Genomic DNA, 25,575 nt, shown 5'->3' with positions numbered 1-25,575 from the left:
GATGTCCCTCTACCTAATAAGTCTTACTTCAATATTTCTGTTTTTTCCTCTATTTTGATATGAAGCTGTGTGTACCTAGGGTTCAAGACACCAGCTTGCCTCATATTGTTTTCTCCCATTTGGGATTGGCAGCTACTTCTCTTCTCTAAATGCCTCCTGAGTCACAGGAGCAAGAGGTGGTGATCAACTTCTCCAGCAGCATGCACTGCCTGAATACTTTCCTGCCGCCCACTTAGAGGGGCTTCCCTGCATGGGTGCATCCTGCGAGCTGCTAGTCAAACTGATCTTAGATAATTAAGTTTTCCTCAGTCTAGCTAAAGATTGTAGCACCTTTGAGGCCTGTCTTGAAAAACACACAGATACTAATTCCTTGGAGCTGAGTTTTCTGGATTTTGACATCCTATTCTTTTCCCACTGTAGGAAGTCTAACCGAATCAAATACTCTAGCATCAGGATGGCTCATTAAACTTGTAACAAATTGAAGTATGGGATTGAAGAAGCCAAACTGTCATCACTGACTTTAGACACTTAATGAAGCATCCTTAGTATTGATAATCTTAATGTGTTAAGATTACACTGGTGGGCAAAGTGTAAATGTAGAGTAATGGATTGAAATACATGGAAAGGTGAAGAAAACCCTGCAGCTGTGAAGTCTGGCATTTTCCTCTGCTATAGAGCCATCTCTCCAGCAGAGGGAGGAGATTTATTGGCTAAACACCTCTTCTTGTATTGCTTTGCCTCAATTAATGAATATTTTAATAGCTTTATAAATTAGCCCTGATGAGAGAGACTGTGCTTGCTGTTTCTATGGAGGAAGCTTTCCCCATAGAGCTGAACAATCGTCTTTAACTTCTGGCCAATTCTAGCTGTTAGTAGCCCCTGTGGAAGCTTTCCTTTGCTCTGTGCCCTTTATGAAGGTGTCAGCATGAAGCTGTAGCATTGTTTCGTGGGGTTTTCCATAATGGGATCTCATTTTCCAGAGGGGAGAGGCTAACTTGTGCTTCCCATTCGTACTGAGAATTGGTTGACGCTGATGTGGTGTTCGTGCAAACCTATTTTCTGTGGTTGTTTCCATTTGATTTCACAGTCAAACAGCATTGTGAATTTTCAACTTTTTTCCTTAAGCAACATATTTTTCTGCTTGTTCTGTGCTTGTCAGGAAAGTCAGCATCAAGTTAATTTACCTCCTTGCACAGAAAACAGCATGAGAAAGGATAGCGTGCAAGTATTGTGCTGTACACTGAAAGTATAAATTGAGTGTGGAAAAGTAATTGCTTTGTGTTGGTGTCTGACAGCTGTTTCATACTTTAAGACATTATAATGAGGAATTCAGTATGAAAATATTTTTTTATGGAGTGTTGCACTGAGGGCATGGCAAGGTAAACTTCACAAAAGCAGAAGCAGAACTTTGCTGGATGAGGTGCTGTTGAATATTCTATTTAATAACTCCCTCTTACACAAAGGTTCTTCAAGTACAGGAAAAACATTTCAGTGATATGATTTTAAAATAATCAAGGTGCTGTGAGCTGCTAGTTCACCATATTACCCTTAGATGGAGCTGTCAGCTCCTCCACTGCTGGTAAAGGCTGAATGAAATGACTGATGTTGAAAACATAAATGATTTTCAGCATCACCTATGGCAGTCCATTTAGCATTGCAGTGACTCAATGGTTTTCCCAAGCTGTTGGCATGAGAGGCAACAAGAGCTGTATGCCAGGTCCTGTGTGTTCTCACACACGTGGAACTTGCCAGCGCTGCTGCTTCGCTTCACGCATGGATTGCTTGGAAGACCAAGGTGCTTTGTGCCCGTCCTCCACTTTTTCTGGAGCGATGGCTCAGTTTCTGCACAATTCTTCTTTGACCTCAGCAGCAAAAGTTGGAGAACAGTGAAACCTCCAGAGCCTGCTGCTCTTGCTGCACTCGTCTTTCAGTTGGGAACTGAATAAATGAGAGTCCTTAGGCAGTCCTGTCCTTGCCCTTTGCTGCTCACATAGTGCGTGACCATGAAATGCATAAGCAAGTACCTAGTTAAGAGTGTTATGGGCAGGAAGTGTTTGGCGCGTGGAAGGGTAGGGTGTTTTCATTTACTCTGTGTCTTCCATGAATATTATGTAGGAAAACTCCGAATTGGGTCTCCAGAGATTTAGATGCTGTTCCCAGTTTAGTAACAGATTTTGGATTACAGATAATCTTTTCCAGTTCCGTTTCTGCTCTGTGGGATGTGATTATTACTATTTCTTTACAATGCATTAAGCAGATGAAAATGAGTTTTTAAGACTGTCCTGATTATATTTTACCACGTAGCAGAAAAAGGCCCTTTCAGCTTACTTAACTTCAAGTGTTGAACACTAACAAACAGAGGCTCACAGAAGTCTGAGACAGAGCTGGAATAGTTCATACACCTTCTGTCTGAGTTCAGATTCCCTCCTAACTTGCTATACAAAGAAGGTGTAAACATCTTACTAAGGTGGACCATGCTGCAGTTGGTGCTAAAAGTGTATTTTCTTACTCTTCTCTCTTTCAGGAGAAGAACGCTCAGCTACTGGGGACAGCACAGCAGTTATTCACCCACTGCCAGGCACAGAAAGAGGAAATCAAACGTCTTTTTCAGCAGAAACTTGATGAGGTAGCCCTGGTCTGGTAGAAGCGCTAGCCATCTTGTCAGCTATGTGCATGCAGTTTTGATAAAAACAAATCAGACCAGAGTAATCTCAGGCCTTCAGCCTCCGTTTTGCAGCAGATCATGCTAAATAATGTGGAATCTGTATCACTCTTTGGTCAGGTTTTATCTTCATTGCTGAAATTGTGTGCCACTCTGTATCTAAGGGAAGGGAGAGACAGACCACAGACACTGTGATATTTTAGTAAAGGATACATCCCCTGCTGGTTGAACAAACTGTGTTGCTAATGCAAATTCAGAAGCACAGAAGGAAATGTGGTGGCTCTTTACAAAAACAGTGTTCTTTTGGCTGGCAAGAAACTAAATGCCAGTTTTAAAGTTGAATTGCTGGAACAGCAGCTCCAAGTGAGGTACTTTTTGTCCTTCCTTGTTATTCCCTAGCAATGACAAAGTGCCTTGGAGAGTGCTGGGGGAATTCCTCTGAGCTGCATAAGTTCTGTGGATCTCCTGAATGCCACTTTTGAATGTGACAGTCGTCTGGAATTAGGGTGTCAAGACCTTATTGAATGATCTCTTTCCTTCTCGCCCTTTATCTTGTAGTTGGGAGTTAAAGCTCTGACATACAATGACCTGATTCAGGCTCAGAAGGAAATCTCTGCTCACAATCAGCAACTGAAAGAACAGACAAAACAGCTGGAGAAGGATAACAGCGAACTCAGGAACCAGAGCTTACAGCTGGTGTGTACAATGCTTGTGTTTGAGTAGCGGGGTGACGCTCCCGCTTATGTAAGGAGAGCAGGTCGTGAGCCGAGGGCTGCCCTTGGCTTCAGGGTATCTTAACAAATGAAAAATCATCCAGCTGCTGGAGCTCCTCTAACAGAATGACGGGGGGAAATGCTGAGGTGACGGTTGACTCTGGCCTCAGCTGTGTCCCGTAAGCAGCTGTGCACCTGTATGTGCACTTGTTGCTGAATCTGGATCTCGCTGGCCAAGAAGTTTGTACAGTGCTTGCTTTGTGGTGGCCATAACTCTTGTGTTGTTCATCTTTGGTAACTTAAACCATTAAGGTAGTGAGGGGGAAACCTGGACATGGAAGTGGTTAAGGAAGGCTGGGTGATAACGCTGTTTTTAGAAAGAACCAGGCCACCTCCTGCCACATTATGTGGTGACCACAGGACCATTTTGGTGGCATTTGGCTTAAGCTGAGAGGAGTTTTCAGTGGGCTAAGAAGCTTCTTGTACATATCCATTTGAAAGGTGCATGGCCTTCAGCTTGCATCTTGTGTGGTGTGAAGTGGTGAAAGTTCTCTTTTGTTCTGTTTATCCTGCATCTTTGCAGCTTAAGGCACGGTGTGAAGAACTGAAGCTGGATTGGTCAACATTGTCACTGGAGAACTTGCTGAAAGAGAAGCAGGCGTTGAAGAATCAGATTTCTGAGAAACAAAAGCACTGTTTGGAACTGCAGGTAGAGAGCAAGAGACAAATCTAGAGTCACCAGATTGGAGTAGCTCTTGGGCAATGGGCCAGTTAAGGGTATTTGACTAAATATGGTGTTAAAGGATAAGCTAGGAGGCTGGTTTTTTTTTTCCCCACCTTTCTTCCCCTGTACTTCCCCCAGAGACTAATCTAATTATTAGAGGGTTTTAGTAAACTTGAAGAATAAGGATGTAGGTAACTTTTAAGGAAATGAGATGCTATGACCTGATCCTTTGGTAATGCTGTGGAAGAAGGAATCATGGTTTATCATGAAATATAATTAAAAAGCATGACCTGGTGAAAAGAAATGTCCTGCTTGTTTGTGTAATGTGTGGCTTCATTATAATGTTGTCTGTGTGCTCTGATGTCTTGATTTAGGAATCAGTTCCCACAGAATGTCACTTACTATAGTGAAAAGAAATTAAATTTCTGTGACTAACTTTTCTTTCTCTGTGAGATTCAGTAGAGCTAATCCAGCCTTTTGCTGGATGATTTGACATGGAGTGTCTGTTTCCTTCAATGTATTGAGTTACTCCATACTCTTTCTATGAGCTGGAGATACTTTATGTTTGCTTTCAAGATCTGAAAGGTGCTTTCTAAGAGTTTCTGAGCCATTCCCCTTATCTGCGCCTTTTGGTCTCAAGCTCAGAGCAGCACGTTGAAATTTATTTCTCAAATTGTGGGTCAGTTGTTCTGCATTGTTCCCAGAAATGGGGCCACTTTTCCTGAGAAGCATATCAAGGCAAAACTCCATGGTGTGATAGTCTTGTTAAGTATAGTCTTTAATCATTATCCTTTTCTTCATTTCAAGATCAGCATTGTGGAACTTGAGAAAAGTCAAAGACAGCAAGAGCTCATGCAGCTGAAATCGTACACGCCATCTGATGAGTCACTGTCAGTACAGCTACGCAATAAAACCCATTTGAGCCGTGATCCTGAGGCTGATCACAGCAGGTTCCAGCTGGAGCTTGAATGCTCTAAGTTTCCTATGCCCCACATCAATGGCATGAGCCCTGAACTGTCCATGAATGGCCATGCTACTCCCTATGAAATACATAACACTTTTAGCAGGCCCTCTTCCAAGCAGAACACCCCTCAGTACACAACCTCTCACCTGGACCAAGAAATAGTCCCGTGTACCCCCAGTCACAGCAGCAGACAGAAGACAGACAAGATGACAAGCTTGTCCTTACCTGATTATACCAGGTTTTCCCCAGCTAAAATAGCACTGAGGAGACACTTGAATCAAGACCACGCAGTCAATGGAAAAACAACAACTAATGAGATGCAGAGGTGAGAGTGATCATTTCCTAGGGTGGGAAAGGAGGGCTAATACTATTGCTTGTTTTTAATACCAGTGGTTTATTTGGACTGTGGAAGCTTTATACACTTGTAAGTGTTGTGTTGGGAAAACCAGCAGTTGACAGGTAAATAAGGCGGTAGGGTGCCTTGAGTTTGGTATGGGAATTCCTTGCAAAGGAGAAGTCATTAGCTTTTGTATTCTAACAACCATACATTTCTGTTCCAGAGCTGACCATGTCAAAGAGAATGGCCTTACATATCCAAGCCCTGGTATTTCAAACGGCATAAAGCTGAGTCCTCAGGAAACTCGGCCCTCTTCCCCAGCGGCCTTACCACTTGCAGGCGAGAAGGTAAGAGGTCTGCTGGTGCTCCAGTGCAGAGATGTTACACCCGCTAGAACAAAGAAAAAGTTGGCCAAACTAGGGAATGCAGGCATGCTTCTTTCTGTGGTCAGCTTGGCATGGAAAATAACACAAAATACAGTATGTGTGATAAAAAGAAAAGGAGCTGGCTAGAGGAAGAGAATACTGTGCTCATGAAAGATGTGCTTACCTGTGAGTTACTGGTTTGCACGTAAACTGCCAATAATGCAGTAAGACTTCTTGTTGATCTGGGGTGTGTCTACTTGAACTTGAAAAGTACACACTTTCATAGTTAAAAAAATAAAAATCACAAAAAATTGTCCACAGAATTGGTCCAGCCATGAATCATGTTGGTGCTCATTTCAGAGTAAGCAGGTGCCCTCCAGTAGGAGGTTACCATGGAAATATTTCTGGCTACTACACCTTCTGCGCATAGAGGGCCTCACGATGTGAATTCCTGTCACGAGTGCTTTTCACAGAGCTCTAACAAAGACACTAGGAAATGAGCTTGCCTAAGGCATCCTTTTCCTTATGCTTGGGGCTAGCAGTAGCTTTAATTTCCATATTTCTGTGCTGTTGGATGTTGCTGTCCCAGTAGGCTGGTGTTGGTGACAAAGCTGCTCCATGCATGCCCTGTCTTTGCTGTATAGTCATCACTCTTAATCGTATAATTCTTTGAAAAAAAACAACAGGGAGGTGGGACAAAATATTAATGAGCTTATCATTAGTTTAAAAAGCCTTTTCAGTAATAGCATGCTGTTAAGAACATTACTTTCTGTTTTGCCTTTACAGGTTTTGAGAGAGAGAACCTCTGTGAGTAATGGAGAAACTATCACCAGCCTACCTATCAGTATTCCTCTCAGCACAGTGCAGCCCAATAAACTCCCTGTTAGTATCCCTCTGGCCAGCGTAGTCCTACCTAGCCGTGTTGAGAAGGTGGTGAGTAAGGGATTGTCAACACTTTCCATCCCTAACTAAAATCAGACTGGGCAGTAATGGGGTGCTGTGCACCAGAATCCTTAGTGGGCTGCTAATCTCGAGCGTCTGATGCTTCGGGGGAGGCTGCTATTGGGATGCATCCTCTTGGCTCTTAGTAATTCTGTAGATTTTTACTCTCTTTTGTCTGTGGGGTGGGGGTGTTTCGGCCAGGAAGGAAAGTGAAGTACGTGCCTCAAGAGATCCTAGCCTTAAACATCTGGCTGGGTGGAAAAGGCACAGAGTCTGAGAGTTTGTGGCAGTGAAGGCGGAGAGTCACGCATGTCAATTCTTAGCCCCTGCCCTCTTACATGGTCCCGGCAGACAAATTCTTCTGCCTCAGTTTGGTCACCTCCAAATTGTCTATCTTTCACGTACATGTGTAGGATGAACTTGAATAGCACCTTGCAGCTGTAACACCTAATGTGCGAGTGACTGCTCTGTAGCAGCAGAGAGGTACTAGAGAACTTTTGGGGCCATCTCTTTCTTTTGAAATCCTTATAAGTCCATGCTACTCTCAGTGGCAGAGGAGTTTAAAAAAGCCTGGTCCAGTTTCTCACAAATGACGTTTGTCACAAAAGTGTTGTAGTAGAGAACAGAGAAACATTTGCTGCTTTCATGAGAGCTATGAATTTAGAATCCATCCACAAATGCCTGCCTTACAATCCTGTATTTGGAAAGCTGCAGTTGTTTCATAGTATTGAATCCATTATCTTTTTTCAGCTGTAGCAGAACTACAGTCTGCCCAGCTCTGAGCAGAAGTCATATGTCATCAGAGAGAGAGAATGTCAGCTATGGATGGCATCTCTCACTTCAACGCATTGTTTATTCAGGCTGCCATTTCACAATTGTTTTGCCTGCTCTAGGAGAGCACCACTTGTTGATCATACCCTCAGATAGTGTAGCAGAGAACAGAGCCTAATGCATTTTGTGTTCAGTTTGGGGTTGTTTTGGAGAACTTCCTATGTACAGGCTTGGGGGCAAGTTACAACCATTTGTTTCATTTCTGGCTGCCTGTGAAGCAGTGGACTGAGGCATTCGTTCTCTGATTGCAGTGCTGTCCCGAGTCTAAACTTTCTGGGACGCTGAGCCTGTTCTCCCTTTATCCACATAGTATCTGTTGTGTGCTAGATACTATTGCACTATAATTAAGCATGGTATTTATTTTTGTCCCAGAATATGCTGATATGTTTTTCTCAAAGCAAGCAAAATCTAGGACATCCAGGAAGTAGAGCCACTTTCCTTAGTAGATCTACTAATGCATGTGGATTTTGTTCAGACTGTTGACTTTTAAGTATACTTCCTGTACTAAAATGCCTGTTTCTCTCCCTCCAGAGAAGCACACCTAGCCCAGTTCATCAGAGTAGAGACTCATCGACGCTTGAAAAGCAGATTGGTGCTAGTTCTCATAATGGCGTAAGCAATGCTGCTGGAAACAAGCCACTGGCTTTGGCTACCTCAGGTAACAGCCTCATCTACGCGAAGGCACGCTGTCTTGTTGTGACAGCACCCCCAAGTGCACGTGTTGGAGTTTTCCAAGCGCTTCTTGTCAGGTCATTCAGGCAGTAGAGTGCTAGATAAATGTGTTTTGTAACGAGACCAAAGAATCATGGGTGATGATGTTTTGAGACAGCATGTGCCTACAGCTTGGATGGATTCTGGCATAAAGTATTGGTTTGATGTGCCTTTACCTGAACTGCAGCACCTTGCAATGTAAATAAATAATTGCTTTTGTAAATTCTTCAATGTGGATTAAGAGATTCCTACCCTTACAATGTGGCAAACAAGAGAAGTGTTGCATAGCTGGACTATAAGCTGATGATCTGGCTTTAAAAGTTTTATTTTACAGAGTGGTGGAGTCCTTCTAATAGCAAAATTAATTTCTTGATGCAGGTCACGATGCCTCATGAGAGCAGTTGTAAAGGCACAAGTATCTGGGTAGGAATAAATGTCAAAACGGGAGAGGGCAGGGATACCTTGAAGTACAGACATTGCTTCTGAACTCACTCATCTGTTGAAATTGTGGCCTTTAGCTATTCAGGATATGGAAATGTTGTGGACCAGGAAAAGTAGGTTCCAGCATACAGAAGCTATTCCACAGCTTCATCAGAGAGGGCATTTGTTCTTAATGTTTACCACCTCAAGGGGCTTGTGTTGTTTCTAGCATCTGTTTTGCAAAGAAGGGCTTGCCTGCAGTTTTCTATAAAACCAAGGAAGTATATACCGCCCCCTCCCTTGTTGTAAAACAATACCATGTTCCCTTCTACCCCTTTCATTTAGACAGCGCAGAGACAAGGCCTTACTAGAGTGCTAAACCCATTTATGATACACCATGACAAACACTTAATTCCCTTTCCATGCTTCCTCCCTGTGGCATTCTTCTGCCACAGTGTCTTTGAAGATCCCCTGTTACTCCCTAAGCCACAGCCTTTTGTTTAATTTTGAGAAAGAGGTGGGATGTATAGATGACACAGTCCCTTCTTTTTTGGGGAAGGAAACAGACTGAATTTGGCCATCTGTTTCCTTGACGATAGGAAGGAGTTGAGAGTAGAGGAGCCCTGCTTTCAAAAGGCATAATAGCTCAAAAGAAACTTACTCTTGATTTCCATTTAAAAACCAGATAGAGCACAGGCTATCTCAATATAACACATGAATTTTCCTGAACTGGCAAAAGAGTAGTGAAAGTAGCTAACCCCTAACTGAAACCGCCAGCACACAGAGCCACGTTCTCAACTGCACTGTGTAAAAAGCAGCCGTGCAGTTTCCCGTGTAATACATGGCTGCTGGCTGATCTACCGCATGTAGAGCTGAAACCACTCCCAGTCATCCCAGAAATCTAGCACTGTGAACTATCACTCAGCAGAAGCAATGATGTATACTTTCCCTTTCAACAGGTTTTTCTTACTCTTCTGGCTCCGTGGCGGTCAATGGAAATCTTACAAACAGCCCAGCCCATCTTAACCATAGTGTTGATCAGGCAGCTCTGGACGACTCTGGGAGTCTGTTTAACTCAGTAGGGTCTCGGAGTTCCACTCCACAACATCCTTTGCTAATGATGCAGTCAAGGAACTCTGGGCAAAACTCCCCTGCTCACCAGCACTCAACAAGCCCCAGGTTAAATGGCACCTCCCAGAGCCTGGTAGGGGTTTTGCAATATGCAGATGCTCAGAAGATGTTTGCCGAAGGAACAAAGGGGGATCTTCAGTCTGATGCAGCGTTTTCAGATCCTGAGAACGAGGCCAAGAGAAGAATCATCTTTACAATCTCTCCTAATACAGGACATGTAAAACAATCCCCTTCCAACAAGCACAGTCCTCTGCCCGCGAGCGCTCGGCTGGACTGTGGCCAAGCACACGCGCAGGATGGGAAGAAGCGAGGCCGGCGGAAGAGATCCTCTACTTGGAATCTCAGCGGGAACTCCGGGGTCTCCCCTAAACGCAAATCCTTACCTACTGTGTCTGGACTCTTTACGCAACCGTCGGGTTCACCGCTCAATATCAACTCCATGGTAAGGGCAAAATGAAGAGCTCGAGCAACAGAGAAGGGCCTGGGAAAGCTCTTTGAATTAGAAATAAGCTTCAGCTGTTCTATTCTTCAGCGTGCTCTCAGGCTGTTACAGTGCTAGTAGCTAGAATTGGCGTGAAGACCCTTTGTGAAAATGCCCCCTCTGAGAGGCAAGAGAAATGCTGAAAAGTTGGTGAACTATTTCTGTATAGGTAGAACATCTTCAAAGAGTTCTTTGCTGTCAGAGCATTAAAAATTAAAAATATCCTCTTCCCTTATGACAAAGAACTTGTTTCTGCAGTGAGGTTGTTTTTTAGGCTGTAGGTTAAATATTTTGAAAATAATTTAATCTAAGATTGACTAAATAGCAGAAGAGTGCCAGAAGCATATGGCATTCCTGCATAATTAAGCCAGCTATACAAGTTGTGTTCATATGATCCTGCAATGGTAGTTTGGAGGAAAAAGAGTGATTTTTCTATGTCTTCATTCCTGTGTTTAAACATGAGATCAAAGAATGAAAATTAGATATTTTCCAAATTGTATTAAAGCTTTCATCTTGGGCTCTAATGCAGGATGGTGGAGTATAACAGCAGTGCTAAACAAGCAGCTGTTGGTGTATCCTAAAGCTGGGCAAGTTAAGCCTGCTTTTAATATCTTAACGAGATGCCTGGTTTCTAAAGGGATACTCTCATCTGTAACTGCTTTCTTTCCTTCTTGCCCAGGTCAATAACATTAACCAGCCTTTAGAAATAACAGCCATTTCCTCTCCTGAAAACTCCCTGAAGAACTCTCCTGTTCCTTACCAGGACAATGACCAGCCCCCGGTACTGAAAAAAGAAAAGCCCATCATTCAGACCAACGGAGTTCATTACTCTCCTCTGACATCAGATGAAGAGCAGGGATCTGAAGATGAGCACAATAGCAGCAGGTGAATACACAGGCATGGGTTTCAGGACGAGATTTCTCTGAGAGCTGATAACGGTGCTCTAAACTGGAGAGGTGTGTTAAGCTGCCTTTGTTCCCTTTGCTTGGAGACCGATTCCATTATGCCAAGCCTCTTATGCAGCTGAAATTGTGAATAGGGAAGGTATTTAGGCAGTAGTACTTGAATGTGGGAACCTACTCTTGCTGTGTTTGCAAGGCTGACAGAGTCTGGCCTCTGAAAAAACTAGCATGGAAGTGATTTCTTTTTACTACGTTGCTTTGTAGGAGTACTGAGGCTGTGTGTAATGTTTGACTAAGAATCTGCCTCCCCCTCGCTCCCAGTTTTAGCTTGATTAAAAATTCTTCACTTCCTGCCCCAAACTGTTGATGTGTTGCTCTGAAAACTTAGTACTTGCCACCCTTTGCCTGCCTGTAGGCTGCAATTTTTTTCTTTTTAAGGTGCTGGAAAAGTAACCACTATAGAAGTGTGAGCAGCATCCTACTTATTGTTGTGAAAGAGGAGCAACAATGACATTCTCTGAATGGGCACTAATCTTGGCAAAGAGCACAAATTCTGTATTAGCTTCTACTTAAAGTTTGCGGTGGGTTTTTTATGCTTTGAAGTTCCTTTAGTAACATACAGCTCTCTAGCTGACCTGGCTTATATACTCTAGTCAACTGTTAAGATGTGAACATGAGGAAGATAGGTTGTGAGGGTAAATGTGCAACAAAAGGTCTGCAGTGAGTGCTATAACCTTTTTATTCTTCCCCTAGAATTGAAAGGAAAATTGCAACAATATCATTGGAAAGCAAATCTCCACAGAAGACTGTTGAAAATGGTGGGTGTGAGGAATGTTAATTATTCATTGTAATGGTTGGTCTTGGGAATGGGTGTCTGCCACTGCCTGAAGCTGTTAGTCAGAAGCAGACCCTTCTGTGCTGCTGAGCAGACCGCAGTTCTGCCAGGGCTTTGTGAAATTGTGATTAAGACAGGTGGCTAATAATTATGGATTTTGGGTCTGTTTTTTCTATAGTCACAAAGATCTGACCATTTTTTTTCACTGACCCAGGGTTTGGGGAGGGAATCTGTAGTACAAAACTGAGGAAAAAGTAGATCAGCATTCTCAAGCTTTTTCAGAGCATTAAAGTAAATTTTAAGGACTCATAGGTGACTTCACAAATTTTCTGCCTTTGGATCAGAAATAGAATTACAGACTGGTAAAATGTGGGTGTTGAAAGATAAAATGCTGTTCTTAATGAGCAGATTCAGTGAATGCTGATTTTTGACACTTAGTAATTTTCTTCCAAACTAGGTGGCAGCTTATCTGGGAGGAAACAAGCACAAAGCAACGAGAACATGAATAGCAGTAAATGGAAATCTACTTTTTCACCGATATCTGACATCAACCTGGCCAAAACTACAGATAGTCCCTTGCAGTCGGTTTCATCTCTGAGCCAGAATTCGCTGTTTGCCTTCAAGCCATCCTCTGAGGATAGCCTTGCTATTGACACCAAGATCACAGCACACACAAGGAAAAGCATTGCCATGCCCTCGTCTGGGGCAGACGGGCTTAGCCCTAGTACAAACTCCACTAACGGATTCACATACAATGGTGGACTGTCAGCTGACATCGGTTTACACAGCTTTATCGATGGTGCTTCTCTTCCGCACAAGGCTTCAGACATGACGACTTCCAGCTGCTCCCTGGGTTTCCAGTCGCAGCGAAGCAAAGATGTGGGGGTATCAGAAACGAATCCTTTTTTGAACAAGAGGCAACTTGAAGGCCTCAGCAGCACGAAAGGAGAAGATTTGAATCGGTCAGGGGTCAAAGGCAAAGAGATCAGCGAAATAAGTATTCGTACTGGGGGTTCTTCAGAAAAAAACTCTTTGCAGCATAACGGAAAGGTTGGCAAAGGAAGGGACCGAGATGTGGAGTTTAAAAATGGCCACAACCTTTTCATTTCCGCTGCTGTTTCATCTGGTGGCCTTCTGAATGGTAAAAGCCTTTCTACTGCTGTTTCTTCAGCAGGCAACCCAGCATCTTCTGTTCAGACACACCATCCTTTCCTAAACACTTTGAACACTGGATCGCAGTTCCCCCTCGGCCCCATGGCCTTGCAAGCCAACCTCAACTCGGTGACAAATTCCTCAGTATTGCAGTCCTTATTTAATTCAATGCCAGCTGCTGCCAGTCTGGTCCACGTGTCATCAGGTGCAACCAGACTGACTAACTCTCACACTATGGGGAACTTCTCTCCTGGGGTTACAGGTGGAACAGTTGGAGGTAGGCAGAACTCTTTTTCTGGTATAAGACAGGGCCTAAAGGAAAGTGTGACACTGCCTCTCCAGGGGTGAAACGGTTTCATTTCTGCAGGATGTGAAGCAGATCTATCCCACATAACCGGTCTCCTCTTTCTCTTGGAAATGCTAGGATGAGTTCAGTTCCCCACAGTGAAATCTCATGAGCTTTGTCTACTAGATGAGCTTGTTGTATCACCTTAATGAAAGAATACACCCAGACTTTGTGATTTCATAATGTATTCTTGTTCAGATGTTGCTGTGTTGCAACCAACTTAGGTCTGCCTGCAGGTAAAAGATTTAACTTATCATGGTATTAGGTTAAGGATCTCTAACTTGTCAACTTGAGCAAAGGTTGAGATTAGGCCTTGAGTGGATTTAGCATGATCCAGGAAGAGCAAAGCATCAGTGCCACTTCAGAGGAGATGGTGTTGGGAATTGCATAGCATTCTGGCTCTTGAATGGACACAAAGAGCATTTCTTTGCCAGGAAGGGCAATGCCATATGCGCCTTGCACTTCTGGGATTCAGCACAGGCTTGGCTTCTGTGGCCCAAACCGGAGACAAGCTGGCAGGACTAGAAGGTAGTCTGAACCTGCCGTTACTAAGTGTCCAAGGCAGTTTTTCTTACCTGTCCATAATCATTTAGGCACCATGTCGGGAAATCCTAACTCTCACATCTCTCAGCACATAGATTTGCTGGAAATACAGTCTTCCCTCTGCTGTCCTGTATGTGGGAAAGCAGGAGGGTGGGGAGGGAAGAGCAGCAGTTTAAGTCTTCAGATAAGCAACTCTAGAGACCACGTAATCTCATCAAAAGTCTACCCTTGTGGTATAGAACTGACAGTTCTTGGGTCTGACCATTTTTCCTCATGGCATTTAGAGGTTGGCAGTAGGAAAGGTAAGTGAAATCTTTTGTACGTCCTGGCCTGCACCATTACTCTCATTGCTTGCTGCCTTCTCATGCCGCATATTTTTGCGTGGGGCTGTAACTATTATAATTTTGCTTTTTCTTTATTTTTTTTGTTTCTCTTGTCACTTGAGACTGTACAAAGCCCATCTGTTGAAGCTGAGTTTTTCTCTCCTGTTTGCAGGTATTTTTAACCATGCGGTGCCTTCTGCCTCCTCTCCTCATCAATTTGGAGCCAGTTTCAGCAGCAGTGCTGTCTCTAGCAGCACAGTGCTAAGCTTAAACCCTCTGCAGGCTGTTGCCAGCACCTCATCCTCATCCTTCCCACCCCCTTCCTCTAATTTAGTAACATCTAGTGAGACTAGATCTGCTCAGCACCTCAACAGAGCGCCAGTGCAATCTGTTTTCCATTCCCCTCCGCCCCCTCCTAATGTTTCATTGCCCCCACCTCCTCCATTACTTGCTTCTAACTCTGAGCCTGCGCTTCTGCAGAACCTGCCATCCATCCCACCTAGCGAAGCTTTTTTGCCATCCTCTTCTGCCGCTTCTGTCCAATCTGCTAATGCTTCTTTGTCTATTAAGCTAGCTTCTCTCCAGCACAAAACCTCCCGCCCCTCCTTTACAGTCCATCACCCACCTCTGCCCCGTTTGGCGCTGGCACAGTCCGCGCCCATGATCACGCAGTCCAACGCAGCTGGCACGTCCGCTATGTGGGTTACACTTGGCATGCAGTCTCCTTATGCTTCGCACCTTTCTGGGGTTAAGCCACGATAAAGAGCTTGCTTAGCTAACGGTTCTTATTTTGTAAGGTAAGGCTAGAGAAAAAAAAAGAGGAGTTTTGTACAAGATGCTGAATGATGCTTCTTCCTTTTCAGGGATAGTTTGGGGATGGGCTCTGTGAAACAGAGAAACCTCTAAAATGTGGGAGGCAAATAATCTGACTGCAGAGGATGGAGAGTTTTAATGCTCTCTGTTCCTGGGAGTCAGGATTTCTCGACAAGGAGTGCTCACAATGGTAACTCTGGTCTGTCTTATCTGACATTAGGATTATGTTCAGGTTGGGATCACTTCATGAAAATGTTTATTTGTGAAGATTGGTAATCAGGAGGAAACGTCTATTTTTAAAATACGGTTTTGTACTCTCACTGCAAGTGGCTGTCGCCTACTTTGATTCCCCCTCCCCTCTTCTTGCCCTCTGACACAGACACTGTTGCATCTTTACGAGTCCACGTTTGCATAGCATTAGGATGTGTGATGGTGCTGCTTTGTGACTGTATGTGGCAATGCGGTGGTCTTGTTTTTACTGTAGACAAAACCAGCTGCTCTAGATAATCACAAAGTTAAAAATCTCTGGGCTACAAGCTGCAGCTTTGCCTTGGAGAGCAAATGCACTGGTCTTGCATTGCAGTTAATGTGCCCCTTGCATCACTGGAAAACAACCACAGGTAGCAAAGAAGGGGTGTAATTTATCTGTGCACTGCAGCTTCATTGGACTTGCCTGCTAGGGCTAACAGTTACCATCAGATGCTGTATTTATGCTCACTTGGCAATCACTGGCTTACTGGGTAGACTGTGAATGAGAACACAGGGTTAACTGTGGTCCGTACTTCATAAAGGCTGGGGCTGTAGAATAAAGGAGGGTTTCCAGAGACTGTATGCATTTTTACTGAAGCAAGTATTTAAATGCCTTTAGAGCAACTCCAGAATAAAGTGTATCACCACAGAGTTGGGTACTGTTGTTAATGAAACTACTCTGTGGCATCCTGATGTAACAACTTGTGCTTGCAAAGTTAAATCAGTATGTTAGGCCCCAGAGCTTGCTCCGTGCTTTTCTTGTAGGTCCTTGATGTTGTTGCTGTTCGCTGATACCAAAGCTACGTACAATATATGGTTGAATACTCTTTGCCGCTTATAAAACACATGACTCAATTACAATATACCTGAGAGATTCTTTTGACTGTGCATTGTGTATATTGTCTTCATCATCAAATTGCTCCACAGACATGAACAAATCCTCATTGGGCTTTTGTGAGGCACGTAAGTATTACCTCCGTCCTTCTATACAAGACATCGAGGCTGAGGAAGGGTTTTGAGTAATGCAGTCCCTGCGTGCCCACAGGGACCAAGTGTGACGTGGTTACAGAATGGGCTTGAAAGACCCCGAAATGAAACAAGATGGGCGAGGAGGGTTAGACCTGGGGTTTTGTATACATAAGCGACTCAAGCGAGAGCAGTGTGGAAGCCTTCTGCTGAAGCAGTTGCCTTACCTGGAACTGAGGTCGTATTGCGCTAGACTCCAAACCGTGGGATGTGGTGGTGCCTGTCACAAAAAGGTTCTGAGCAAAATAGGCAAGGCACAAAAGTGATGTATGGAGAAGGGTAGGTGGATGGCAAAGCTGGACTGTGGAGCAAAGGAGCAGAAATAACGCCACCAGGAGATGGTGTTTGACAGACATACCATAGCTGTGGTCCCGCTCCCTGTGACTCTTGAATGCAGGTCAAATATTTGAGCAGTTCCATTGGCTTCAGTGTGAACACGTGTGCTCAGAGTCCTCAGTGAACCAAGGTTGAAATCTGGAATCAGGGGCTAAAGTAAACTGCTTTGCTTCTCATAATGTTTCTGCCCCAGAGTAATAAAAAATTCAAAGCAGATTAGTGAGTGCTAGAAAAAGGTGAAGTACTAAGTGGGAAAACACTTTTTCCCCCCGACTTGAGGTCAGTCACAGGATAAGAGTTCAGTATGGTTACGCTGTCAGAAAGCTTTAAAAACAACAGTAGCCATGACGGGCCACACGTCACTCTTGGAGGCATCCTTTCTGTCTGATTGCGGTTGGGTCGAGAGTTGCTCCTTCTTTGCTGGCTAACGAGGTCTTGGGGCATTGTAGAAATGATTGACACATCTAACACACAGTGGATTTTTATCTTTTATTTAGATAAGTCTCTTCCTCTCCTCCTGTTGTGCAGGTAACTAGGATTTCTACCTCAACCCAATGTGACCTATGCAAGGACAACGTGGACCAACTTCACTCGGCTTCCACTGAAAGGTGCTCGCCTGGCCTGTGCAGGGGTTTCTACTCTCTTACTACTGGACAAAATATAAACATAAAAAGACCTAAACAACAGAGAAAATATTTACTGTGAATCTGAGTAAAAAAGAAAAAAAAGAAAAAAAAAAGACAAAAGAAATGCTTAAAGCTCCAGTTTGTATTGTTGATAGTTTAGATAAAGTATTTATCTTTTTTTTAAATAAACAATTTTGACTTATTTTATTCCACCTAGAATCATAAATACAACTTATTATTAAATTCTCTGAATAATAAAGGACTGGCACACCAGCAGAGATGTAAAGAGCCTTCTCGGTGCTATTTCATCCGTCAGAACTGTGCCTCTAGTTTGAATCCTTGGTGCTGAATTTGGAGGGTTGACCAATGCCAAACCCAGTTCTCAGAAAGGTCTGCAGTTTATTTATTCCAGTTACTCTGTTCATATACCAAAAGCCTGCTTGGTTTGCAGCAGTGTGAGCTATGGAGAACAGCAGCCTTTAGTGTTTTAATTTGAACTGAGCCAGGCACTCTGTTAACTGGGTGGTTTTTAATTGTGTTAATTACAAAGAAGATCTCAGCACTCCCCTCTGGAGTGGCAGCTAGAGTGCCTGGGGTCGCCCAGGCAAGCTCAGCCAATGCAGGCACAGTTTGAACAGAAGAAATTCAAGTCCTGCCCCATTGTAACTACTGCACTGGGCCATTTGCAGTTGCTGGTGGCACTCAAGTCACTGTGAATTTTGGTAGCTAGTCTGGTAACTTGTTTGGGACGTCATTGGCATATGAACAGGGTGCATAATCACTGGTATTGGTCAGGCCCTTGTTACCAACATTGGGAAGACTGAACGTAGTGCTTCTGTACTGGTGCAGGTAGCAGATTTTCTCAGCTTGTTTTTATTCCAAGTACAATGTATTTTGTTAGTAGGGTTTTGATACTTGATTCAGAGATGGCTTAGCTGTGTACATTTATTGGCGAAGTGCATTTTGCTTTTGTATTTCTTTGCTTTAAGTAGGTCTAAATGGTAGTTCACAAAAACACCACAATCTAGCTTACCGTGCTGTCACACTATCAAACTGGTGCAGTTAATTGTATTGTGACTTGGTGTTCTGTGTACAGAAAGTTCCGCTTGGAGCGGCGGCTGTATTTTATAGAGATGTGATGAAAAAATATAAATTTCATATACTTTATTTCATTTATTTTTAGATTGTACAATGCACAGTAAACTTGTAAAAACTTATTTATTCAAGTGCACAAAGTGAGGAGAAGGATGATCTGTTAAGTAGAAATCACGCGGTTCAGATGAAACCAAGCACCAATAAAGGAAACTACAGTAAAAGAAGGGGAATTGCAACAGCAAAATGACTAGAAGAAAAACACATTTAGGCTTTGGGAAACACCTGCCTGCTAGCCCCGGTGCTCTGAGGGGCAGCATGGACTGCTCTGCGTCAGAGGCACTCACTGTCCTTAAATCCCTCCTAGGTCACTAGCGCTCCCTAACAGTCTCCCACCTCCAGCAATCGGGCATTCACCTTAGATTTGAGCCCTGCTTTACCAGCCACCCGATGGAGCGTCCCATGGTCACAAAAAGCTGGGCAGAACGCTTTAGCTGTTTAACTCCTGCCCCTGTTTTTTGAAGTAGGCAAGATACTTCTGCCCTTGGGCACACTCTCCTGCTGCCTGAATCCAGGAGGAACAGTTGTGAGCGTCATGCTGGCCATGCTCAAGAGATGGGGTGGAGGAGAGGTGCCGTAACAGCTCCTACCCTCTACAGGCTTCAGTTAGGCCCTTTTCCCTGTACCTCATCCCTGGCAATCTTAGTAGAGATTTAGGACAAAGTGCAGTTATTTTGTTGATTCTAAGTGTGTCTTCCATAGGCAGCCTTTGTGTGCAGAAACTGTTGATCTAACTTTGCCTTCTTATTCACTGGAAAGGGAAGGGATTGATAGCCCTTGAAATTAGGGACGTTTTGGAACTGTTTTCTGCTGTGCATGTGGGAGAGGACTTGACAGCGGTGCGCCCTGCTGAGTTATTAACAGCAAGATGAAAACCTGGAAAAAGGCAAAAATGCTCAGAGGGTGATAGCTGAGAAACATCCAGTAGCTTCTAGTAGAAGCCATACACAGTTTTATGTCCTGGAATCCAGGAAGACAATGTAACCCAGATGTTTTGCAGCTGGGAGTTGGGCAGCTCCAGCTTCTTCCAGTCCTTGGGTAACTAGAAGTTGCAGAGCTGCCTTAGCATCCTTCCCAGCAAACGGCAGAGTGCTCAGGTCTTTGAATGCTTTAAATTGGTAGGCTGTGCCTGAGCAATTGCTGGAGGGGCAGCAGCCTTAATTTCATCTCCCCCTATCATTTCTATCCCTGATGAGAGAGAGACGAGGAAATGCAAGTAGAAGCTTTTAATCACTCTTTTATCAGATCCTTTTCTGAAAAGGGACCAAGATACGGTGCTCCTTGGGCCTCTTGTGCCCTCCTTTATCTCAAACTGCGGAAGGCATCCAGCAAGAGAACTCAGCCAACATCGCTTGTTCTGTACGGGGAGGGTTCGCTTGTGCTCATACCCGAGGCGCTCACAGGACACCAGCAAAGATGCCTGTTTGGAGGAGAAACTGACTGAGAGCTCCCTTGAACCTGCTCTGCTGTCCAGTACGTGCTGGAGGCCCGTATCACGCAGCTGGCTCCTGGCACTCCTCCTCAGCTGAAGGGCATGGCCAGATCCGTGTTGCGGGATGACTTGCTTTGCCCCGAGGTTCACAGCATTTCAGGAGTCGGTGTCTGGGGAGCAAGACAGAACTGTGAGGCATGGTTTAGTGGTGGACTCGGCAGTGTTAGGTTTACAGCTGTACTCTTGCATCTTAAGGGCCTTTTCCAACATAAACAATTTTATGACCCTTCGGAGCAAAGGCCCGGGGTAAGGAGTTTGTCATCTGCTCTCTGGTGGGTGTTGTGGAAAAGCAAAACTCTCTCTGTCCCTCAGTGTCACCTGTGGTAGCGGGTGCTTTGGTAATTGGTAGCCAGCCAGTGTCTATTGCAGGACTTGCTCACGAGCAGCTGTTGGGAATCAGCAGCACAAGTCCGCTCACTGTAGCTGAGCACACGTGCGCTATCGAGATGTTTTCAACTACCAGGATTTTGGAGTCTGTGACTCTCCAGCCGTCATCCGGGAAGGCCAAAGGAAACCAGATGCTGACCCAGGAATAAACGCATAGTTGGGACGTACTTGAAAGGGATTCAGATTGCCGGCCAACCTGCTGAGCATCTGTTTCAGCCTCCTGGCATCCGTTGGGACCGGGCCTTCACCTACCTCTGCATCACCTCAGTGCTGTCATTCCCAGTGACCTGATGTTACCGTCTTGGCAGCCCACTCTGCAGGAGTCTAGAGCTGCTCTGCCCTTGCCAGTGTCTTCCACCCACGCCTGGCACGGTTGGCACTTTCACCTTGCGATGCATTGCATAATGGCAGTGTGTTTCACTTGTGCGGCAGCTCTAATGTAAATCCTTGTACTAATCCCCACCGAGACGCGCTCCTAGGAAGGTGCCTGATAAGCTAATGCTTGCAGGGAGTAGTGTGAGATGGGAAGCCAGGTGAGTGCAGGTTTTGCACTGATGTTGTAGTATTGCATTAGCTGGGAGATGCTGTTGCCAAGAGATTTGTGTTGTCGTCTTCCCTGCTCCCTGATCTTTTAGCGCTTTGTCATAATTTCAGGCAAGTTCAACTTGTTTCTCTGTCTGCAAAACAGGATAAAAGCATTTACCTTACTGCAGGGTTGCTGAAGGAATAGGTTTGAGATGTTGAGATCTGATCCATATGGCTACAAGAATAAGACCCTCGTGACCCTACTGTAGGAGCACCGTGCCAGAGGTCTGAAACCTGTTTTCAATAATTGGAGATACTTTTGAGTAATTGAAGCCAAACACCCAGTTCCACAAAGGAATTCCTTCTGTGTTACCGCATCCTGCCGGGTCCAGTCATTTCGTGGCCGTCACACATGTTCCTTCTCCACACCGCTGCTGCCAGCGAGGGACTCATCAAGAAGCTAAAATACATCTTGTAGCACATATGTTGCCAAAAAAATTGAAACTTCCTGAGCGTTGTGCTGAGCAAAACCTGTGCCCCGCTGCTAAACGTCAGCCTTGAGGAACAAGCCTTGCGCGCTCTTCCTTTTTTGGTGATTTGCTACCTCTGGCTCGCGCTTGCCGGGTTCAGTCCAGAGACCCACCGTGCTGCGAGGCTGGGAGTTCTCCAGAAGTGCTAAACCTAAACTCACTATTTGCTGCAGAGTGGTCATTCTGCAACAACTCTTCCATTAGCCAGGGGTGTCTGGAGCACCCAGCAGTGAGATTTCTCTGCTTTTCATGTAGCTGAGGGAGAAAGTGGGAAAACATGGCTGGGGGACATAGAAGCTTGGCTTGCTGAAACTGAGCTGGTGTGCAGGGTGGCTGTTCCTGCATCGCCTCTTGTTTTGGCGCAAATGAGGCTGTTTCCTTTAGGAAGGTGTGGATTGATCTGGACAACCATAGTAATGGGAAGCACCTTCACCCCTCTTAGTTTGTGTTGTGGATGCAGTGGGGGAGAGGTGAAGGGGAAGCTGTTCTTTGGGGCAGCTGCCAACAACAGGGAGCACAGTGCATTCATGATGTGCATGACATTTAGAGGCAGAGCACCATCCCCAAGTGGTTTCTTCTAATAGCAGGAACTTGTGTCTCCTTGGCCAAATATAGCAATATTTTCTTGTGCTTCCATCTCATGTCCTTCCTTCCTCATGGCGATAGCTGCTTTATCTCTTAGCACATGCTTTGTGCTCACCCCACTGTTCGCTGGGGTTTGGCTTGGCTCTGGCTGTGGGCGCAGCCTGGGTTGTGAAGCCTGAATTCTGCCTGTGCCAGGACTCACTGGTGGGATGGGCATGTGGGGATGAAGGTCAGCTCGTAGGGTCTGAATCTGTGACTGTGCCTACAGTTGCGGAAGTACCCCAGGAAGGAAGGTTGCATCACTTGATCGTGAAGGGATCTCCTAGTCATTGGTTTCGTGAATCAAGAGCTTTCAAATCCCCGGGACTCACACACAGCCTGAAACTCACCCAAACGTGTGTCACACTCGGTTACTTCATCTCAAGTCAAAGTGTTGAGTAGCTTTTTTTCTTTCTGTAGTCGAACTTAATACCCGAGCAGGTAACTTCTTCATTTAAAATCTGCTGAGCAGATAGGGTTCAGGCTTGATAAGCTCTTCCATTGCATCTGAGTAATGTTTCAGAATGGAACATCGCTTCAATACTGCTCGGCCTTTGTAGCTGGTCGGGGTTGACTGTGTGGCTCAGTGCAGCGGGGGCAGGTGTGTGGCTGCCTGTGGGTACCTGCCTTCACCCTGCTGGGAACAAGAGTTTCTTTCTGAGGGGCGTGGGTGATGCTTCTTCATCCTCCTTCCTCAGGGGTTGGACTAGCTGACCTTTAAAGGTCCCCTCTGACCCAAACCATTCTATGACTCTGTACAGACTTATCGGGGGTAGTTGCTTTGCCTCAGAAAAGAAATGGGAGGGTGTGGGCGGGAAGGAGATGGATGTAAGCCAGATCTGCCTCGCCTGCTTTTATTGCAGTGCAGATTCATACCGAACGCAGGGGGGCTGCATTTGCAGGTCGGGTGCTTCACACCATGGTGGACTTATGCCCCATGGTGATGAGGTTCTGTCTCATCCCAGCCGTCCCTGCAGGGGAGGCTGTATCTTCCCATACTGCTGGGCTTCCCCTTCCAGAAGGTCTCTTGCTCTGGAGTAACAAGGCCACGGACAGGCAGCTTGGGGTTGCCTCCAGGGACCTGTGTGGTTTGATTCTTGCTAGGATTGTGTATTTAGAAAGCAGCATCTGCTCCCCCTACCCATTTTTTTTTCCACTTGGAAGAGAGTCCAAGCAGAGGAGCGGCCGAGTGATTGCATGGCAGGGGAGAGCATCAGCGGATGCAGAGCTGGTATCTGCAGCGGTTAGGCTTGGCTCTTGTTCAGGTGATTGGATTCTGCGGGACACAGAGTCACTGCAAGCAGTTTGAGGGCCAGCACATGCTTTCATCTCTTCTGAGTTTATTCAGAGGGCCCACCGCTTTGTCACTCCTGTGGACGTCAGCGGCCTTTGCACGAGGACCTGTGGGACCTGTGCCCTCGCGATGCTCCTGCAGCAGGGGCTCATTGGCGCAGCGGTGCTGCTGCAGGGTAGCTCTGCAGGCAGGGGAGGTTTGCGGGATTGGGCCTTGACATTACGAACGGCTGCTCTGTCAGCCTGTGGTTGCCTGCCCTGCTAGAGGTTTTTCCGCATTGCTGGAAGAGGAGACTTCCCGTGCTGGGAGCATGTTTTCAAGCTGCTGATCAGAGACTCCCCTCCTGCCTCAGACTTCCCCATGGCCCTTCCTTCCCCGGCCAGGTCTGGAGTTGGTGCTAATCACCTCCAAGCACTAATAACAAACACGTGCGTCCCCAGCCCGGGTTGCCGTCCCTTGCTGGAGCCGACTGGTGCCGATCACAGGTGCTGCTCGCAGAAGAGCCGTTCATTAGGACTTGGTAATTTTGCCCTAGTGCCGACGTAAAGCGGCTTTGGTTGATCAAGTCCTATGCATAACTCATTGCTTTGTGTTGAAATCAGTCCTTTTAATGCAGGGTATGGAAACCTGAAGATTACTGAGGCATTTTTTTCTTGGAGGGAGTTATCCCAACTCACACAGGTGGCTGTCTTGAAAAATTCTGCATTTGTTGTTTTGCCTGAGCCAAAAGCATAAAGAGGATTAAGCATTGGGAGCTCCAAACGATGATTGCTTCAGTTAAGGGATGGTCGTTGTACAGTGGACTGCAAACCCACAATAATGTATTTTAAAATCACAGTTTGGGGAGAAGAAACTAGACAGTGTTTTTGTGAACTATCTTTACAGCACTGAGGAAAAATCACAAGAATCAGAGTTTTGGGAAGCACAGATGCATAGTCGGTGTACGAGTATTTGAAGTTTTATGGCTGTTAAAGGGCTGGGTTTGGGTTTTTTCCTCCTTTTTTTTTCTCCAACATCTCTACAGCTTGCATGTCAGGTTTTCACTAAACGATGGATGACCAGTTTTAAAAATGTTGTTGTGCCATATTTTATTTATCCTTATGCATTATAATTATATAAATATCTATTTAGAGTGAATATTGCAGTAAAAGATGCTATAATTGTGAACTTCAGGGTTTAAACCCAAGATGCAAGAATGGGGAATACTTCTCCAGTATATTTGCTGTTTGTAATCCTCTTTCTGAAGAGGTTTCTCTAAGTTTTCATAGTCTAAACACAAAATCACATCTTTGAATTCAAAGTTTTGCAATGCTAACCCTGAAGTTCTCAAGTTTGTGATCCTTTGGGTTTTTCAAGGTACATCTGTTTGCTTTTTTGGTGCAGTCAAACCGTTCTTTAGAAAGGTCTTGTTTCTGGAGTTAATGAGGAAGAGGTGGAATGGGTTGATCCATCCTGCTTGGCTTTTTTAACCTATTAATCTTTTAAGCAATCGATCTCAAATTATAAAACAACTTTTTAGGTCTCTGTTCTACTTAAACTTTTTAGGAGTGAGAGCCTGCCCTCGCTGAGTGGGACTTTTGTGGGGAAAGCAGTAGATTATGAGGTTGCTGTTGCTCAGGAATTGATTAGTAAACTTTTAACTACTAATAAAAATCCATTTTTCAATGGATTTTTTAAAAAAAAACCATTTTCTTAGAACAGTGATGTGGGATATTTCCTAGTGAATAGGAATTAGTTTATATAATTTAGCCTATTAAACGGAATTATTTAAAATTCAAACTTCCCCTAATTTATCTTTTTTTTTTGTTGGGTTCTTTTTTATACTGGTAAGTTGTCCTGTCATTCCTTTCATTCTTCCATAGAAGTAGTGTGAATTCTTCTGGTGTGTATATATGTATGTATAATATATATATTTCCACCCTGCCTTTCTAATTCTCCACAATGTAAGAGTTAGTTTTTTCTCCCCTCCTTCCACTTAATTTCTTGTGTCTTTACCTTGATTTGTAATTGAAACGATGCTTTGAAGTTTTGTCTTTATATTAAAGTGTATGTATTTTAATACACCGTACTGTTGTGGAGTTTCACTGCTTCAGCAGGACGGGCGTCTGCAGGGGACAGCACTCGGCTCCCGCCACGGAA

The 25,575-nt window shown here is 44.7% G+C and overlaps 1 protein-coding gene across 16 annotated transcripts in view; it reads left to right on the top strand.

Moving 5' to 3' along the window:
* DOT1L (DOT1 like histone lysine methyltransferase) overlaps window positions 1–18,599 on the top strand; it is a 72,136-nt gene extending 53,537 nt beyond the window's left edge. For 2 of the 16 annotated variants that reach the window (XM_075076839.1, XM_075076843.1), the window contains exons 17-28: window positions 2,525–2,626; window positions 3,221–3,358; window positions 3,959–4,084; window positions 4,907–5,388; window positions 5,624–5,747; window positions 6,552–6,698; window positions 8,070–8,196; window positions 9,629–10,242; window positions 10,961–11,166; window positions 11,937–12,001; window positions 12,476–13,447; window positions 14,555–17,718. In XM_075076839.1, the coding sequence (XP_074932940.1) occupies window positions 2,525–2,626; window positions 3,221–3,358; window positions 3,959–4,084; window positions 4,907–5,388; window positions 5,624–5,747; window positions 6,552–6,698; window positions 8,070–8,196; window positions 9,629–10,242; window positions 10,961–11,166; window positions 11,937–12,001; window positions 12,476–13,447; window positions 14,555–15,144 (3,693 nt within the window). In that variant the 3' untranslated portion in view covers window positions 15,145–17,718. Of the gene's footprint in view, window positions 1–2,524; window positions 2,627–3,220; window positions 3,359–3,958; window positions 4,085–4,906; window positions 5,389–5,623; window positions 5,748–6,551; window positions 6,699–8,069; window positions 8,197–9,628; window positions 10,243–10,960; window positions 11,167–11,936; window positions 12,002–12,475; window positions 13,448–14,554 lie in introns of all 16 variants that reach the window. The other 14 variants (XM_075076854.1, XM_075076851.1, XM_075076847.1 and 11 more) reach the window with 14 other exon arrangements.
* Window positions 18,600–25,575: the final 6,976 nt, after the last annotated feature.

The sequence above is a fragment of the Phalacrocorax aristotelis genome, chromosome W (assembly GCF_949628215.1).
Source record: "Phalacrocorax aristotelis chromosome W, bGulAri2.1, whole genome shotgun sequence".
NCBI classification, from domain to species: Eukaryota; Metazoa; Chordata; class Aves; order Suliformes; family Phalacrocoracidae; genus Phalacrocorax; species Phalacrocorax aristotelis.
Note: the sequence above shows the minus strand (reverse complement) of the source record. Positions and strands in the feature narration are given on the sequence as shown.